The sequence below is a fragment of the Zingiber officinale genome, chromosome 4A (genome assembly GCF_018446385.1).
Source record: "Zingiber officinale cultivar Zhangliang chromosome 4A, Zo_v1.1, whole genome shotgun sequence".
Taxonomy (NCBI): Eukaryota; Viridiplantae; Streptophyta; class Magnoliopsida; order Zingiberales; family Zingiberaceae; genus Zingiber; species Zingiber officinale.
Window position 1 is genome coordinate 163,144,191 of NC_055992.1, and position 18,979 is coordinate 163,163,169.

The 18,979-nt window shown below is 35.7% G+C and overlaps 2 protein-coding genes across 8 annotated transcripts; one reads left to right on the top strand and one right to left on the bottom strand.

Annotated features, from left to right (window-relative positions):
* LOC121972184 (chitinase domain-containing protein 1-like) lies at positions 1-4,866 on the top strand. 3 transcript variants are annotated; one of them, XR_006109333.1, is made up of 9 exons: positions 1-363; positions 474-547; positions 1,878-1,958; positions 2,050-2,134; positions 3,037-3,134; positions 3,244-3,331; positions 3,678-4,029; positions 4,275-4,382; positions 4,478-4,562. XR_006109333.1 is itself a non-coding variant. In XM_042523863.1 (9 exons), the coding sequence occupies exons 1-8, from the start codon at positions 85-87 to the stop codon at positions 4,332-4,334; spliced, it is 1,074 nt and encodes a 357-aa protein (XP_042379797.1). In that variant the 5' UTR covers positions 1-84; the 3' UTR covers positions 4,335-4,382; positions 4,478-4,616. The 3 variants fall into 3 exon arrangements, 2 of the variants coding, with proteins under 2 accessions (XP_042379797.1, XP_042379796.1); XM_042523863.1 differs by having other exon boundaries at positions 4,318-4,382; positions 4,478-4,616; XM_042523862.1 differs by lacking the exon at positions 4,275-4,382 and having other exon boundaries at positions 2-363; positions 4,478-4,866.
* Positions 4,867-5,258: 392 nt separating this feature from the next.
* Positions 5,259-18,815, bottom strand: LOC121972185 (GPI ethanolamine phosphate transferase 3-like). Of its 5 annotated transcripts, none has more exons than XM_042523865.1 (20): positions 18,409-18,815; positions 18,092-18,126; positions 17,890-18,011; positions 16,496-16,585; positions 16,239-16,358; positions 16,060-16,143; positions 14,809-14,886; positions 14,536-14,661; positions 14,377-14,466; positions 12,605-12,640; positions 12,452-12,507; positions 11,341-11,488; positions 10,490-10,865; positions 10,239-10,330; positions 9,614-10,163; positions 9,268-9,397; positions 7,569-7,610; positions 7,088-7,253; positions 5,822-5,905; positions 5,259-5,547 (listed from the first exon to the last, which is right to left on the bottom strand). In XM_042523865.1, the coding sequence occupies exons 1-20, from the start codon at positions 18,705-18,707 to the stop codon at positions 5,452-5,454; spliced, it is 2,820 nt and encodes a 939-aa protein (XP_042379799.1). In that variant the 5' UTR covers positions 18,708-18,815; the 3' UTR covers positions 5,259-5,451. The 5 variants fall into 5 exon arrangements, 4 of the variants coding, with proteins under 4 accessions (XP_042379799.1, XP_042379798.1, XP_042379800.1 ...); XM_042523864.1 differs by having other exon boundaries at positions 10,412-10,865; positions 18,409-18,814; XM_042523866.1 differs by having other exon boundaries at positions 10,412-10,865; positions 18,092-18,171; positions 18,409-18,548.
* Positions 18,816-18,979: the final 164 nt, after the last annotated feature.

An 18,979-nucleotide genomic window follows, 5' to 3' on the forward strand; every position in this document is an offset into this window, starting at 1 on the left:
ACCCATTTGAGGCCTTCATGGTTTTCTTCAATCCCGTTAGGTTTCAGTGTCAACGGGAGCCTAATCTCTCACTTCGGATCCAAGATGCCGGCGGCTAGGAGGCGCGACCGGCGCGGCGCCGGTGGCCGGGATCAGCCCACTCAGCATCGGGAAGGTCGATCCACGGTCAGATCCAGAAGTCTCTCCATCCGTCTCCTATTCACCTCACTTCTCCTGCTACTCCTCGCCGTGGTCGCGATCGCGGCGCTCTTCATCGTTTACCGAGGCGACGAAAGTGGCATCAAGGGAACCGCGCGGCCGTCCCTATCCGTCTACGAGAGAGGACTCGTGAAGCCCAATGTAGACTACCAGGAAATCCTCGCTGTGAGTTGTTTTCTATTTTCGAAGTTGGCATCTTTCTCTTTGTCTTTGTCAGTCCCTTCACGTTTTCTAGTGTTTTGCTTGCTCTAGTCGTTGTTTTTGTTTTGTTTCAGGAAAACTCACGGTTTTCTGAGAATACATCGAGGCGCCATTTTCCAAATCCGGTGCTGGCGTATGTAACTCCTTGGTACGATCCCTGCTCTTCGATCATTTAGACCTCGGTAATTTAATGAATTTTTGTTGGTAAATTGATATCTTCTTTGTTCAATAATAGTCTTCCTTTTATCCTCTCCACTTTATCTTGGAATTTTTATACCCCATCGGCCCACCGCCGTTTCTGTTTATCTGTGAGTCTAAGGTGAATTAAGACCGTATCTTCCTTAAGGTGAATTATCTTGGTATTCCGTTTAGGCACTCTGTTATTTCACATATTTTTTGCTTTCTGAATTGAAACCCAGGGATTCATCCCTATTTAGTTTCAGAAGCAAATTAATTATGAACGTTAGTCAAATTGTATTACGCTCACCTCAGGCACCCTATCTCCCCAGGTTATGCGAAGGGAGATAAGTGACTAGCTGGTGGGAAGAAATTTTTCTCCGAGCACATGCAGCACGAAATGTTAGTCAAAGAAACTATAGGCGTACATTTCCTTGGGATAAGTCTCCTTGATCCGCCAATATCATGTCAATGCGATCACATACCTTAGATGAACTTTAAACCAAAAGTAAAATTTGTCAATCCACTTTAGTCTAAACTATCTGAGATCCACTACTTGGATCTTATAAAAATTTAACTTTGTACCGTCGAGTAAATTTTTATCATTTGTGTAATGAATATACCAATCAATTATAGCCAAGAATGCAAAGGAGAGAAACTCTTATTTGCCACATAGTACATGTTATCACCGCATCACTTAAGTGTGACCTTGCAAGTTATAGTAGGTGTTTTATAGGAAAAGGAAGTTACATCACTAGGGCTCTTATTTGAGCTCTGAATGTAATTTGATATGTTGTCGATTTTCTTTCACATTCAGCCAAATATTTTAGTCTCCTAAACTTTACTTTTGAACTGACCTTTTTAGGCTTGAATTAATTTGGAAATAAAGATTGATCATATCTTAAGCAGTCCAGTTCAGGAATGCCTATGGATTTGCAACTGAACTGCCTATTGTTTGTTGGTAAAAGATCTGGTCATTCACTCTGTGTGGCAATAAATGAAAAACATATTATTTATGCTGAAGTCACAATACAAGAGTGCATACATAGATACATATTATTTTAGAAGCTAATTTTGCTTCTTGACTTGTGTTTTATTAGGTAGCTTGAGTGATTAGTGTTGGATGAGTTTGCTAGCTTTGAAACTCTATAGTCAAATTTCACTTACATTAAAGATTTGCATCACAGATTATTCAATCATCATTAACTTGGAGTGGTGATAATCAAATTTATTTTTGGTTAAAAATTTTGTTGTCCCATCCAAAACTTAGTCGAGTCTGATATGTCCCAAATGTATTGCAGGAATTCAAGAGGCTATGAAATGGCTAAGCTTTTTGGTTCGAAGTTAACCCATATATCTCCTATATGGTATGAGTTGAAGAGGTACGCATATATATATGAATTGCATGATTGGCCATTTTGCTTCTTTGGAACTTCAAATCTTTTCCATTGTGATCTTACGAGTTTCTTTCAGTGAAGGGAAGAAGCTAGTTTTGGAAGGACGTCATAATGTTGACAAAGAGTGGATTTCAGAGCTTTGGAATAATGGGCATCCACTGGTAATTGGTCAGTCTGAGTCCCTAGTTGGTCCCCAAACCCAAGCTTTTGCTTGGATCACCTATTCACCTTAACTCTTTCTTTTACAAATTGTAATTTATATACATATTCAATTAAATTGCTAAATTTTTCTGTTGACAAATGTCATTATGCTTTGTTCTGCATAAAATCAAAGATCATGAAAGGTCAATGCATCTCGAATTGTAGCACTGATTCTGTTGACAGTGAATGTTGAATATGCTTTCCCAATCAAATGTGAAAATTTCCTAGTTGGAGGTTGGACACCTTGAAACATGTTGCTTTCGCGGGTGTCTTAGCACATAGATAAATTTGCCCAGTGAGTCTAGAGACCATGGTTCAATTAGGAACAGAATTTCAAACCAAATACACTGACCTTCCCCAGTCCGATGCTGGCAATGATAGGAACCTTGTGCGCTAGGATTGTACTATTTTAGTTGGGTACTTGTACTAGCATCTAACTAGTTGTCGTTGTGCACCACACGACAAGACAGGCTCAAATTCTAGAGCTACCAAGCTTTTGGAAGAACAATGGTTTCTTGGAGAAATTTGTTGTGCATTAACAATCAAACTAGTGTTCATGTCTCTACTGTTGTACTGCATAATGTTCATGTTGTGCATAATTGGTTATTCAGAACAAAAGTTCTATAACTTGAGAGAATTTTGTAATAGTTTTCTTTAATGTTACTTGGATAAAGACACATGTAAGGTTGATAATGACACTTATAAGATCATGCCTGGCATGTTATGGTTTAGTTTTATATTTTGTAACTGGTTCAAGCCTTTTCCATTTTTTTTATTGAACCCTGGTACCGAATTCTCAGACCAACCAGTTCAAGTGGTGATATGTTGATGAGTTGGTGACTAGATCTTTCAAATATTATAGGTCTTACCTAGAGTCGTATTGGAAGCATCTCCCATGGATCTACTACTAAAGAAGAAGCAGTGGAATAAAGCAATTGATATTATAATAAAAGAATGCAAGTAAGTGTTTTTTTGTTTGTATGATTACAAGTTAACTTTTTGATCAAAAGATTCGAATCTGTATGTAAAATTATTCTTTTCAGCTTGACATCTACTTGTCAGTGAATAGGGACATGGGATATGATGGTATTGTGCTCGAGTCCTGGTCAAGATGGGCAGCTTACGGTATCTTGCATGATCCAGACTTGCGCAATATGGTAGCTTTTTTCTCAAATGAATATCTTTCTTCTTTCAAAATGCATGTAATATAAGTCAATAATCCACAAATTTATTGAGTATGGTTGTTTTTCTACATTTTGGTCTTTTTACATAAGCTATGCCACACCAGATGGCAAGTAGCATGACAATAATCTGTTAACATCTACAGCTAGTCTTTCTCCAGCTTATTTTTTTCAGTCCGTTTTAAAGTTTTAACTATATATTCTTCAGATCTTTGAGAAATTTCATGACCACCCATATTTTACATAGTTTACTAAAGCATTGCCTTTTCTTTGCCATGTGAAAGAAACATTCCTCATTTAGCTACCATCCTTCGATGTGCAGGCATTGGATTTCATTAAACAGCTTGGTAAGGCATTGCATTCAGTCGATTTAACAAGGAGAACTGATGATCACAAATTGGAGCTGATCTATGTGATTCCCGCCCCACGCTCACCAAACCTTAATGAATACGATTTCGGACCACGAGATCTGCAACAACTTTGTGATGCTGTAGATGGTTTTTCTCTTATGACGTATGATTTTTCAGGGCCCCAAAGTCCTGGCCCAAATGTTCCTCTGAATTGGGTGCACACTTCTCTGAGCATGCTTGTCGGTGATAGTGATGCCAAGAATCACGCTCGTAAGATTCTCCTTGGTCTGAACTTCTATGGGAATGATTTCCTCATTCCGGAAGGTATGCATTACCGTGAAAGTGATTCGTCTTGATACTATTATATTCTCACTTCATTGTATGCTTGTGAAATTAAATTATGGTACAAGTCTTTAGATCATATTGCATGATAGATCCAATATGTACAATGTGGGTACACTGACAATCCTCTACTCATCTATGATTTTATATGAGGCTGAACAAGTTGTCACAAGACTCTTTAAGTTCCCTTTTTATTGTCGTTTAAGAAGATTACTATGATTTCTCAGTTTATAGGAACTTGTTCTAAATGCAATTCCTGAAATGATCTAGTGGAATCCTGTCAATAAGTCCTGTGTTGTACAATTCAGCAACAAGGATTTCATTTCACTCTCTTCGTAAGCTCTACTCATATAAACACCATTCTATTCTACTGGTATATAAGATCAAATTGGGCCATTTTTGTTCTTTATGATTTGTGGGTTCACTTCAGGTGGTGGTGAAGCTATAACTGGAAGAGACTACATCTCATTGCTCAAGAAACACAAGCCGGTGCTTCGTTGGGACAACATAAGCGCGGAACATTTTTTCGTCTATCCGCACGACTATCAAAGGCACGCCGTGTTTTACCCCTCATTGATATCTCTATCGACACGCCTCGAAGAAGCTCGTGCTTGGGGAGCTGGTATTTCGATTTGGGAAATCGGGCAAGGTTTAGACTACTTTTTTGATCTTTTATAAGATTCAACTTGTTTGTGAAACCGAATTCCATTCCCTAGTAAGTTTTAAGGTGGTGTTTAATCTTCCAAATTCTCAGAGCCTGACAATATTATGCATGAAAAGCATATGTTTGTGATTTAATCCAAATTACTTTACATCTTATTAATAATTGCAATTGTTATTTTACTACCAACTAAAGATAATCATATCATGCAGACACTCTGGTAATCACTTTTAGATAAGTATATTTAATAATAAATTATTTAAAATTTTCTATTATTAGTGTTTTTATTTTTATTATGGAAATATCTTAAGTCGAATGTATTTTAAATAATTACTTTATCAAATAATTACAATTTATTACATTGCTAATGCATAGATATATTTTTATTATAATAATTATAAATTAGTTTTAAAATTTTATAACAAGCATGTTATTAGTGCAAGCTAAGAAAATGTCTCTACGACAGATTGGTGACTGAAAAATAAGTGATCAACTACTCCCTTCAGCATGGAACTACGTTCAAACAAACAAACTGCTTTAATCAAAACAATAAACATCAACCAAAGATTCCTTTTCGAAAAAAAAAATCATTTACAAATGTTGTTTGTTTTCAGAATTTGTTTTCATATGGAGCCTCACAATATGATCCGATTAATAACTGATCTAGTTTCTCAAGAGTGAATAAAGAAATTTCTGAATGTTTTTTTTTTGTTTTAGTTTTTGCAAAATATAGCAATGCCTTGTCAGTAGTAGTATAGAGAAGCCATGAGAATTAATACGTCTGTTAGAAGAAGGCCGATTGCATCGAAGACATATTTTGGTGCAAATAATCCCCAAACCTGCGACCAAATTGAAAAAAAGAAAAAAAAAAGTCAATATTTGATCATTTTCTGAATATGAACAATCACACACTGATAGATACCAGGAAAAGACTCAGCAAGCGTCACAAACACTATTTTAACTAAGAACGAAAATTTATGTTTGAAGATAAAACTCAAGATTGATAAATTCATCACTACGATATTAACTGTTAAGTTAACAAAACAAACTCCTGGCAGTTTTATGATTCAACTATGAAAGTGGACTGTAAAATGGAATTTTCGTTCAACTCACCATTAAATGCCTTCTTTGAATTGCAACGCATACGATCGTCAAAGTGGTGGTTGTAGAAGTTATAAGCCCGTAAATTAAGAATACCTATGGATTAAAAAGTATGCTGCGGATAATTAGTATCAAGGCAAAGAATGAGAATTAAACTTTTATTTTTATGTGAAATGGATTGATAATGAAAATGAAGACGTTAGAAAGAAATGAGCATGCATTTCTTGCGTGTAAGATACTCAAGATACCCTTAGATGCAGTTTCCTAAATCATTTATGCGCTATTTTGAAACAAGTGTATTTCAGGTAGCACTTCTTGAAGCATTGTTCAAGTTTCTACCTAGCGGGAAGAATTACCGAATCATGATCCATGCCACTTGCAACACCCAGGTAGACAATTAGAAGTGCTCATCTTCAGTGAAATATGGATTCATCTCTCAAGTTGGGCCCATAAAACCATTTCCTAAATTTTCTAATCTTTATATCAGAAACATCTAGACTGGAGCCATGCTTCATGGCACACAAATAATACTAAAATACAACATACTAACAGGAATTATTATGAGATAATCAGAGTTTGGAGTTCAAGAAATAAACTGAACAAAAGAGCATAAGAATGTTTAAATTGATTTCTATCAAATACAATCATGGTAAGCGTCTAAGGAGCTTCAAAGCACCTCAGGCGCAATGGTTAGACCTTCAATGGATAACTAAGGGATCTAAGATTCGAGTCTCAGCTGCGGTGCACTACAGGGGATTTTTTCCTCAAGTGAGAAGCGGACCTAAGAATGTTGGTCATCTAGATGAGCCTCCATAAGCAATTTTCAATTTACCTTGGTGGCTGATGGAAAACTTCCGTGTAGTCGGGCCAGTTACCTCATTAGTCGATTTGAAGAGATGGATACTTGGATTACCAAAAAAACAACTCATGGATTACTATGAAATAAAAGCCTTAGACCAAAGCAGCGGTGAGAGAAACAAGTCGTAGACAGATATTAATGCATACAAAAGATTTTGTGATAAAAAGCTGATATATTCATAGATTGTACAGTTGATAATGGGGAAGAAATAAATAGCCATAGCAAAACAAGAATAATCAAACAGCTATAATTATGTGCCCACCAGTGCTGACTAAACCAATCTGAGTAGAATAAAATTAATGTGATTTAGGTATGAGAATAAAAAAGTATTGTACGTGGCATACATGGAGACAAATAAATGTGGGGAAAATGGAGAACAGGAAAAAGGAAAATGGATGTATGGCATATCAAGCAATTACCTGAGTCAAGCTGAGGAATATATTATCCACAGACACTCTTTTATTACTATTCTGCAACTTGAGTATGACAATAAATGGAATACCAAGAATAGGAAGGATGTGGGAGACACCGAAAGTATCTATTGCCAGTAGAAAACCTTGACGGATGATATTGAAATGATCAAATCTGTAAAATATTAAGGTAACGAAGCCATTAATATTGAAGACATTTAGGCTTGCTTTACTTGGGTGGAAAGATAAGGGGAGGAGGAGAGGAAGGATCAGCAAATTTCACATGAACATATCACTCAGATTATCCTTTTTGTTGTTTTCCATCTCCCTCCCCTTCTCCCTCTTCATCCATCCAAATAAATCAACCAGAAACATCATTAGCACTTAAGAAAAGACCTAAAAATTTTTTAAATGGTTGAAACATACTAAGGGGATAAGCACCAAATTGTATATGAATTCAGTATGTAAAAATACAAAAATTTCAAATTACCCAATAAAAGCTGCACCATACCGCAAACCATCAAATGCACACCTGTAGAATGTTAAGTCATATAGGTTAGGTGTAAAAAAAAAAAACTCTTGGACATAAATAAAAAATTTGTATCTCAGGAACAAGTACTAAATATGTGTTTGTGAACTAAACAGATAGATTGAATAAACAATGCACATGTGCTATTGCATGGAACAGAATCACAAATCAACTCCCACATCAAAAATTGCCTGCCTGCAAAACCTAAATTTGTTATTCTCATACCACATGCTACTGGAACATTCTAATTTGCCATATCCTTAATTGAGAAAAATCATAATATTCAGGTCATGGAAGAGAATTACATGAACAGATAAAGTCAGCATACTAATGAACCACATAATAGCATTCTAGGTGCTAGTGAAATGATTCTTCCTCACCAATAAGTGAAATTGTCGTCACTAATAACACTATGCGCTAGTGCAGAAATAGAGGTACACAAGAATATTGTCAGATGTCTTGTTAATGCATGTGGAGGGTTAAACAATTTTAGAAATACACAGTTCAAAAAGAAGTAAATAAAGTGCATTATCCTGGAAATCCATTCAACTCTCAGCAAAATGAAAGAACTAATAGGGCAAAAGTCAAAAGGGCACCACTTTTTTACCAAATCGTCAAAGCAGGCACCCTAAGGGCGCCCCACACCCAGGAACATGACAATTGTTCTCCAATACTGTTCTCATTATTATCCTATCTCTCGCCTAAATTGGGCCCATTGTAGCAGCTAAGGTTTCGTATTTGCTACAACTACTACAATTGCGGCCGCACAGTTGTAGCACCATAGCTACTACCACATGATTTTTTTTTTTGACTAAAATTGTTCAAAGCCTCTGAAAAGGATTTAAACAACATTTTTTAAGCCTAAAACTAGGTCGTACGAGTTCTACCCCGTAATGTAAATCTCTGAACGAGTTTTGATTTATTATATTGTGCGGCTCAATTCAAGTCAAAAGTTATGATCCCTCAAAGTTTAGGGTTTCACATTCACGTTGTAGCAACTACGGTTTCGTAGGTGCTACGATTGAGCTGCCACAGTTGCAACAACTATGGTTTCGTAGCTGCTACAACATGAATATTAAACCCTAAACTTTGACCGGTCATAACTTTTGACTCGAGTTGAACCACAAGACACAATATATCAAACCGAGCTCATTCAGAGATCTACAACTGATTATGGGATGGAACCCATAACGGGCAGGCTCAAAAAAAGTCGTTTAAATCCTTTTTGAAGGCTCCGAACAATTTTAGTCTTAATTTTTTTTCCCATGTTGTAGTAGCTACGAAATCGTAACTGCTACAACTGTGTGACAGCTTAGTTGTAGCAACTATGAAACCGTAGCTACTACGACTGTGTAGCATCTACAAAATCGTAGTTGCTACAACTGTGTAGTATCTATAGGTTCGTAGCTACTAAAATGCGTCGATTTAGGTGAGAAAAAATAGGAGAGAGATAATGGGAATAAGTTGCTACTGTATAGTGGAGAGTAATGGGAATTGTACATGGGGTGGGGCGCTCTTTTGATAAAAAAAAATCAAAATAGGGCACCATCTTTACGATTACAAAAAAAAAGGAAGCACCCTTTTGACTTTTGCCCAAACTAATATGCAATATAAAATATTAAAAATTCAGAAAATATCTGAGAGAAATAACTAGACTTACCAATGACCAGTGTAGAAGAATAAACAGACAGCTAAAAGGCTCCATTGAATCACAGTTGTAGGATCAATGATCAAGACTCCCAAATCCCTTCTCTTGGATTCTAACCTCGATGATCTTACTATACACCATGCTGTCACATGAGATGGTCAAATGATTAAACTTTGAACTTGCATATTCCAGGAAAAAGAATCAAGACAATAATAAAGAAAAACAAAATGGCATGTTCTGCAATACTTATAATCAAGCGACAATAATTTTCTTAAGGAAAAAACTTTTCACAGAGATAATAATCATCACATCTAGAACAAAAGCAACCATAGGATTAGGATTTTGATAGTCAGAATACCTCCGCTTACAAAAATCAAAACAGCAAAAGGACCTTGCTTTCCCAGTAGAATAATGATGGTTGAGCTCCATGAAGAAACCAAACCCAGAGCTGAAATTGATAGGTTTTCTGTTGACTTTTTCATACCATTGACAAGAAACTGAGAGAGAACTGATAGAACTAGAAGTCCAAATCCAATAGCATAAACTAGCCGAGGGGCTAAGTTCTTCCCAATATATTGCAAAAATGTGAAACTGGGCATCAACCCGCCCTCTGAGACCCAATGTAATGATATGAGAACATAGCTACATATGGTTCCAATAAAGAGGATATATCTATAGCACATCCGAGAAGATGTTGCAGAAAGGAACCTAGAAATCATGATTGCTAAAATGGATAGTGAGATTATGGGTAAACTGTATGTCAAAACTATCAACAGAGGATCTTTCTCATCAGTATGGAAAATAAATTTGTAGAATGTAAATAAAGAGGTGGAACCAGAAGTCTCCTTTAACATTCCAGCAACTATGCCATGTCTGATAATGGTGTTTAGAAAAAGAAGCAAAAGTTCCTACAAGCAATAAATAAGTATCAGAAAATACAAGGCTATGGGAACTAGAAATCCATTTTAAAGATCAATACGAACATAAGTTGGAAACTTCCAGTTGCTGATTGAACACCATAATCTGAGAATGCCAGCAGTCGACAAAAGAAAGCTTGCAACTCTTCCTTCTGCCACTGAATGAATTAATTATGGATTAAATTCAATTACAGTAGATAAAGATATTGAAGAAAATGGGCATAGAGTTTTGAGTATACAAATATAACTATTTGACAGAAAACTAGCTGCTCGAATTGCCACCAACAGAAAAGCAGAAACCAGGCTAAAACGAATACCAAATACATCCATCCCACCATAATAGGGTTGACAGAGCATGCTCAATCTTCTAATTGATACTAGGTGAAAGCCAAGAGAAATCAGCATAAAAATGAAGCCAACACCCATGAAGCTTAAATCAAACTCAGTCCATGCTGATCGAGCAAGCTTGGAAACACTTCGTAAGTAGTTTGAATATGCATCAATTTGCTGTTGAAAAGAGGAATCTAAACCATCCAGAATATTGTTGCCCGTATCCCCATGTAAGCAACTGATGTTCATAGTATCTGACCAGCTACTCTGAGCTTCACTGTACAATTGAGCTACATGGTATAAATCTTCCAAAGGCAACCCGATAACTGATGTGGTAGAGTAGAGATCAATATATCTTTGTACCTGCGAGGAAAACAATCATCCAAAGAAGGAACTGAAATAAGAGAACTATGGGAAAAAAATTAAAGGAAATTCATCCGATTACATAATATGATAGGGGTTCAGAGAATAATAAGTTACCCTAGATAAAAGAATGTCTCACAAAAATACCTAGTTTTAAGGGCATGACAAAGATGATATAAAATCGAAAATAAGCATAAAGACTAAACGGACACATATACCAAAAGATTCAATGGTTCAGCTACAATACATATCTCTCATGTTGAAGTACCCCCCATGGCTAGAATAGGGCTTTCAGCAGAACATGAGTCAGGGAATTTCAATTAATCAGAATAACTAAAGAAATGTTAATATGTTGTTTTAAGTAGTTTGTTGATAGTCTAGCATGTCACCTTTTAGGAATGGAAACTTAGAATTTTAGCTAAAGATAATTTCATAGAAGTGTGTTGCAATGACTTGTGGATAATTCTAGTAGTACCTGCCAGCTGTTTATGCATAGAGCTTTTAAGTAGTTTTGCTTCCATGCTGCCAAATCTGATAATACTTCACAACCATCTGTGTTTGTCCCTTCACTTTCCCATGTACGAGCACTTAATGCATACAGTTCAGCATCAACATGGCCAATACTGCAGACAAATATATTTTTATGGACCTTCTAAGTTACAATAAACTAAGTTAACAGCATACAAACAAACATGAGTTAGTAGGTGAAAGTACAGAACCAAACACTATGAGCTCACATGGCTACAATAAAAAAGATCCACATCCTATAAGACCAAGCCTGTACTTTTGGTGAAACAAGCCTAAATAAAACTAGCAATCAGGCACTTAGGCACCTTTTTTTCTTCAATTTGCCACTTTTGGCTGGCATACAACAAATGTATCCACAGCTTCTCCTCCTTCAATCAAAAAGATCCTTCATTCTTCAGAGTCTGGGAATTACAAAAGCCATCAGAAGATGGCTATTGAGGTGGTTGTGGGCAATCTAGTTCCAACAGAATTCACAGAGCTTTAGAAGGAAATCTTAACGACCAAATGATATCTTCAGTTGGCTCATGAATAGTAATGATGACTGCCTTTTGGACAACTAACCTTTCTTTCTCCTAAATACATAGATGGACATATACCAAAGTATATATACATATACATATTCCATAATTTATTTAGGTAGGCCTTTCTTCTTCAGTTTCATTGAAGAAGGATACTAGCCTACATCCACTCATGAGCCATTGCAATTTTGAAAATAAGCCCAACATATCATGTCAATCTCTTTTTTTTAAAGCATGTCAATCACTTTCAAGCATTTGAATTATGAAAATATTTCTAAAATACTAATCTATAATCTTAATAGAGCATAATTTTTCAGGTTATCAGTAGCACTATGATTGATCACAGTTGCTAATTAGAAAATTAGACTTATATCATCGTTGGTCATTGTACAAATGGTATATTGTCAAAATGACAGTGTTTTCCCCATTTTGCTCACCTTGATTTTTCCGAGTACACAATTTTTTCTCTACTTGTTCCCTTTGCAATCCTTATTTCATCAACTTAGTGAAAGAAAAGCCTATTAGAATTCAGAAATGTACCTTCCAAAAGGAAATGGAAGACCAAGGAGAGCTGAAATAGTTACTGCAAAGTCAAGCTGCGTATATATGTAAAAAAAAATGAAAATAAGTGAGTTGAAGGAAATCAAAGAAATTCTACATTCACAATCTAGGAAATATGAGATTGTACCTAACCTGCTCAAAGATGCCAATGCATAACCTTTTCCCATACTGAAGAAGTGATAGAAATCATAAACAATCAATACATACAAAAAGACATCACCAGTATAGTCTAGGCATTTATTGCACAAGAGTGTAAATAGAGGTGCTATTAGATGAATTTGTACTGCATAACAGAGTTTTCATTTAGGATAGTCAAAGAAACATAGTGCCTGTTTTGAATCTAAGAAAATACAAGTAATCAAAGTTGGCATCCATTGTTTTGCTTTGGTTGTTTGATCAATATGAAAGATTTAACAAATAGCACAGTTTTCTGAGGCTAATTTAAGAGCTTATTAACAAGGAAGATGAAGGGACAAAAAGAGAGGTGAGAAAATGAAAAGAGTGCAGGAGATAGGAATAAGAACCACACATTATGAAGGTCAGAACGGGAAATGGAGAAAAGATTCCCCTTCATCCCCTTTGTAAACTAAACATGACTCCACTAAGAGAGGAGAGGAAAGGAGAGGAGAGGAGAGGAGAGAAATTGCCTACCCTACAAATTCATCCATCTAAATAGTTTTAAATATTGCATAGAGAGACAAGTCTCTAATACAAAGCACCAAACTCATTCGTGAACTCAGATGACGATGTTAGATTCTGAAGTTTAATTCATGCGGACTCAACCAAACCATATTTGATGACTTTTCTAAGATCCATTTATTTGAAGTCTTGCAGATTCACTCTAACCATCACCTTAGTCTTATCACATGAATCTCTTGCATCTATGTGCTTCATTTTGCTACTTGATTTTTTTTTTCTGTTTGTTGTGCCTATGAAAGTTGTTTTTCTCTTGTGACTTCTAAGTTCTAAGGATTCTACTTCTGATAAATGAACTCTACAAAGTAGCTCATGTGAATTATAACAATTGAGTTCACCAAAAATATAGAGGACAAAAGGACCAACTAATTTAAAAGACTTTTGTCCACTGCATTACATTAATATAAACCTAGCTGGCCCATCTTTTGTTCCTAAGCAATTGACATCACAAAACTCAAGTTTTCAGAAGTTGAGTTTTAAATTTATCACGTGTGCCCATATCAGTCTATTGAAGATTGCCCAGGATCAATTGGCTCTCAATGCTCATTTTGAGTTGAAAATGAGCAGTTTCGACATGAATCATCCTTTACATGTATCCCTACCCTTATACATTTATATTCAACTCTCAAGTTCCATACAATTAACTATAAAGTGTTTCTTGTCTTAATGAAGAATTCTATCACAAAGGCTAATAAGATATTCTCTAGGATAATGATAATGATTAGATTCCTGTTCATACACAAGTTGATCAATAAAGCATGCTGTGTCAATGAGTAGCTAAACAATATCCATATCTTTTTTTCTGCCCTATAATTTGTGTGAACAGTCACCTTTATCATCATTTGAAGGATGCAATTGTATGCATCTGCAGGATCATCAAATGAATGTTAATGACTTTGATTCCGGCAAAGTTGAAAATCTAGCTCATTACACATAACATGTAAGGCTCCAGCTATAAGTTATTAGTAGAGACTAGAGAGGTTACAAACACACAATAGAAAAATATTGATGATGGTGCATAGAGCTTTTATTGTGTGAAGATGTCAACAACATACAATCATTCATAACCAGGGTGTATGCTTATGTACAACATAAAATGGCATTTCTTGATTGCATTATAGACTGTAGAAAGGGAATACACAGCAGAATTTGATCATTCATCATCTTCAAGGTAACAAGTAATCATTATCATCAAAATGCAAACATACCAAATCAGGGTGGCAGAAATCTGAATCCAGAACAGATGATATTGAAGTTGGGGAGCTTTTTAAACTCATTGCAAAGACTGATGTTTCCACCTGCATAGAACTTTGTTGAAATCAGCAAACATGGACACAAAGTTGCACTGGTAAAAGGTGGAAGTGTACCTCTTCAGCTGTACCACCGCCATGATCACCATTAGTGGTTTGGCCATGATCACCCATTACAATGAGAAAAGTGTTCTCATGCAGGGAACCTGCTCCAGATTGGTTCTTCAGCACGTTAACAACTTCCTGTATAGACTAGTGTTAGTATTCCCAACAATAATATTTTAGACTATTGAGAAAAGAAAGCCAATGTGACATAGTTTGCAACTTATAATAAAGGTGATGCCAAGGTTAAAATGTAGCATGCAGGGACATGATTTCAGAAAATTTTACCTCAAGAATCCGGTTATACTGTTCCAACTTGTTTATCATCTGTTCAGACTCAACGCCAAATATGTGCCCAGCATGATCCTAAAGGAGGAAATATCGCCAACAGGATATAAAGATATATGATCTCAAGTTAAACCACAGAGCCATTAATTATGTTAGAAGTGTTGTTTTTTTTCCTTTTTGTCACCTCTCTATATATTCCACACCAAAGTCCTTAATCAAATCATCTTTGCCTTAGAAAATAAAAGAAAAGGCTGAATACTTTGTTTTCATGACAAGTGATGACAAGCCATTATCTAAGCATCAAAAACTTTACAAAATATTATGCTAGTGAAAGGACACTCAAATTCAAAAATTAGCATAAATTTAGAAATTTATGTGTTCAAAACCCAAGCCATCCTTTATAAGATTAAACAGAACCACAATATTAATCCAAACTATAGAAGATGTTAGTCAAATAGTCGAGGCTGATAGAACTTTTAAAGTGAGGAAATTCAACTGGATTTGTTTGTGTCTAAAAATCCCAAGAAACTAGAAAGAGGATTAGAATTGAACACTTTAAACAGGAGATACATTGTTGTTCAAGAGCTTGGGATCAATTTTCATGAAGCTAGCAAGCCCATGTTTTCATTTTCTTGCCTCTGGTTTTTCAAATTTCAGCCACACTTCTATATTTCTCACATCTATAAAAACTATTTCTTTTATCAGAACCACTAATTGGGAAAGGTGATGAAATGTTTCAGAACAACTGGAGTCTACAATATTTCCAAAGTTTCTAAGTATACATATACATATATATGAGACAGGTTCTTCTGTGAAAATTTACAAAAAAGACCACACTTGAATCAGTTCATGTCAAGTCAAATCATTTTCTTAAAATCTCAATATCTAAAAGGAAAAAAGCTATATGATAGCAATCAAACCTACCATTTGATATTACACCCATTGTACAATAGACAAAATTTTACATTATAAGTTGTCATGACATGAACCTACGACGAAAGGTCACTATACTTAGTTTACATGGATTTCAAGATGCTACCAAAAATATTAATGAAACCCTAAATTAGTTTGCCATGGAAGATAAGGTAAAGCTAAAAAGTGGCAAATAAAAGGAGCAAAAGATACAAATCCTACTGTAAAAGTCCAGAAACTTGAGCATATTTGAACTCAAATACAATTTACAACCAAGCGAGTGATGTATTAAGATCACATATCAGACAAGGCTCATTGAGCACAAGAATACAAACTTACAACACCAAGGAAATGAGCAATGAGTACATCCCAATCTTCTTTGTACAATGATGGAATCAAATGTTCAATGACACCATTATCAACCTGCCATATACAAACTGGTGCATATAAATAGAAAAAATATGTCTATAAGCAATTTCCTTCAATTGATTGAGAACATATATCTAAAACAAACTTACTGTATCAAGATCTTTCACGTCAAAGGAAGGGTAAGGATAAGATATATTAAAATGATCAGGAAACAGCTGCATCCATGTGTCATCACCCATCATCAGCACCCTTTTTCCATTTTTCACCAACTATTTTTCCAAATTAAAAAAAGAACAAATGCTAAGGAATGAAATAGAAAAATAAGGCAAGAAGATAATTAAAGATGGAACGGGTTTTTTCTTTGCTAGCAAGTGTGTGTATGAATGAGCATACTAGAAAACAAAACCTGATGCATCAGATTATCTTCCACAATTGCTGGTGCTCCAAAACTATTGCCAACATCAATGAATGTCGGAAGTCCTCCCGTTGTTAATCCCTAAATATTCTCCATAAGCATATTCCATAATTTAGGGAACATCATGAGAAGAGACAGCAAATGGGCAAATAGGCAAATGACATTTGGAACATTAACGGGAAAAGATGCTAGCATGTTAAAACTCGTGGAAGTATATTTCTGATGCCAAACATGATTTATCTCAAAAGAATATTTAAGAAGGAAAATTTTAGTGCACAAAATGATGGAGCAGCTGACATTGCTTGAAAGGCTCAAACATGAAAAAACAGTTATCGCATATTACTAGAATGAATTCCCCAATGCAAAATTAAAAATCAAGAAAACAGCACTAAACTCTCACTTCCTAGAGGAGTATCACATTTTGTCCTCCATACAAACACTAATTAAATTGTTCCACCAAATTTACAATGAATATTTGTTCCTAAAACTATTTGGTATAAAAAAAATTCACGGATACTCCAAAATCTCATAATTGTCCGCCTTTTAATAATTAACAATTGAAAAATTCAAAAAAAAGCATTTGATAGACAGTAAACTCCTGTAGCACATGAGGATCTTCCATTCTTATTATGCCAAAACAATAAAGGATATAACCAGCATAATGGAATTCAGTTTCTTTATGATAGGTATTCAAATGGAGCCAAGTATTGAATAGCCATAACAACTGAAGGTATATATACTACTATTAATAGAATAATATTTTTGTATTTAGTAACACCCACTGATTTAGTATTCAATTATCAACTGCATAGTCAAATCCTACACTTTTTGACATTTAAAAAATTCATTAGTGATTTTAAAAGTGTCAGGAAGCTATTGTACAATGCATTTGCTTATGATGAAATGGATAATTGCTTATGAATAAATAGAGAATATTTGGAAATAGTTGAATGATCAATTAGAATAAACCAAATGAGTTTTCTTGTGATAAGAGACATTTGCAAGAATATTGGTGATTGTCAACAGTTTGTTAAAATATTTATGAAATTTTGGTAATGTATTTTCTTAAGTGTGAATCAGGACATAGGCTATGACAAGGTAATAAATTTAGATGTCCAACAAATAACAAATTTCAGGAACAAAACTTTTACTTCGTTTTTGCTTGTAGCTAATCATCGTAAGAGCACAAACTAAAATGCTTTCTCAGAAAATATGCATCAACCTGCAAAATAATGCAAGGCTAAAAGGGACTAAATAAATAACTTGGAAACAAAATAACAGGGTGCAAATGATAGATGTGAAATTACCAATACAGCATATTTTGCGTCTCGTGTTATGTTTACAAATATATTCAAAATGATAAGATCTCGATTTCTTGATTTTACCTTCAACCTCTGTAAGCTAGTGGTCGGAGGGTCTGCAATGGCCTTAAAAATTCTGGCTGACAGTCCCTCCTCAGAGGCTAGCTTCTGTAACACTCGCAATTTGTCCATCCAGGGCTTTTTATCTGTGGCAAAAGGGCTTCCATGAACCCCATCTACTTGCAGATTATCGAAAGACCAGTTTTTCCCGAGAGAGAAGGCTGACCTTTGAAAAACGTACTAGGGGCAACAAAATCAAACCTGATGCATGATGAGCAACGTTTAGCAACATCTCAAAAACCCGTCCTATAGCAAAATAAAAAACCCAATAAACTTAGTTCACCGGTAGATCTGCATTAGGCAAGCGGAAACAAGCAGAGATTTCCATTAAATGTGAGAGAATAAACTAAGCAACAACATCAAACCATGCTAAAACGTGTGGGTACTCGAAAACCAAAAACTGCTGAACTAAAAAATTGGCGCCAATCACCATCCAGGTACCAGATAAGTAAATAAATCATGGAAAGTAGAAGAGAGGGTAACCTAAGCGCGTCGAGCACGATGATGACGAGCCGATCTACCGAAGGCGTAGTCCAACAACCTCGATCCTTGGGTCCCTCATCTGCCGTAAAATTGGATTTGACCGGAGCGTCAGAAGAAGAATTGGGGAAGGGGAGGGAGCAAGGAGATTGAGCCAGATCGGAGCAGTGGCTGAAGGAGTCGAGCTCGGTACGGGTGAGAAGAAATCCGCGGGTGAAGAAGTAGATGGCGAGGGTGTGGAGGAGGAAGAGCACCAAGAAAGGCCGGATCATGCTCCATTTCGTTCCTCCGGCCACCGCCATAGCGAGCTCGGGGCGACGGCGAGAATGGAAGCGCGGAGCAGCAGCCGCCAGATCGCAGGTGGTTTGGGCTAGTCACAGTCGGTCCGGTTCGGGCTGATCGGCCGGGCCGGGTTTTATAAGAGAATATTCACATTCTAATTATAATTGAGCGGTGACGATTATAATTCTTAAACAATTTTTTTTTTAAAAAAAATGAGAGTATTTTTTATATTTTGTGAAATAAATTTAAAATTAAAATTGCAAAATATTAAAATTTGCAGGCATTTTTTTCT

What these genes read in the sequence shown, in the direction of transcription:
- LOC121972184 (XM_042523862.1), top strand. Translation starts at nt 85, where the DNA reads ATGCCGGCGGCTAGGAGGCGCGACCGGCGCGGCGCCGGTGGCCGGGAT. An exon ending in ACTACCAGGAAATCCTCGCT is followed by an intron (nt 364 to 473) that starts GTGAGTTGTTTT and finishes GTTTTGTTTCAG; the next exon opens with GAAAACTCACGGTTTTCTGA. An exon ending in ATCCAGACTTGCGCAATATG is followed by an intron (nt 3,332 to 3,677) that starts GTAGCTTTTTTC and finishes TTCGATGTGCAG; the next exon opens with GCATTGGATTTCATTAAACA.
- LOC121972185 (XM_042523864.1), bottom strand. Translation starts at nt 18,707, where the DNA reads ATGGCGGTGGCCGGAGGAACGAAATGGAGCATGATCCGGCCTTTCTTG. An exon ending in AAGATAATCTGATGCATCAG is followed by an intron (nt 16,359 to 16,495) that starts GTTTTGTTTTCT and finishes TTGGAAAAATAG; the next exon opens with TTGGTGAAAAATGGAAAAAG. An exon ending in TCTGTCAAATAGTTATATTT is followed by an intron (nt 10,331 to 10,411) that starts GTATACTCAAAA and finishes TAATTCATTCAG; the next exon opens with TGGCAGAAGGAAGAGTTGCA.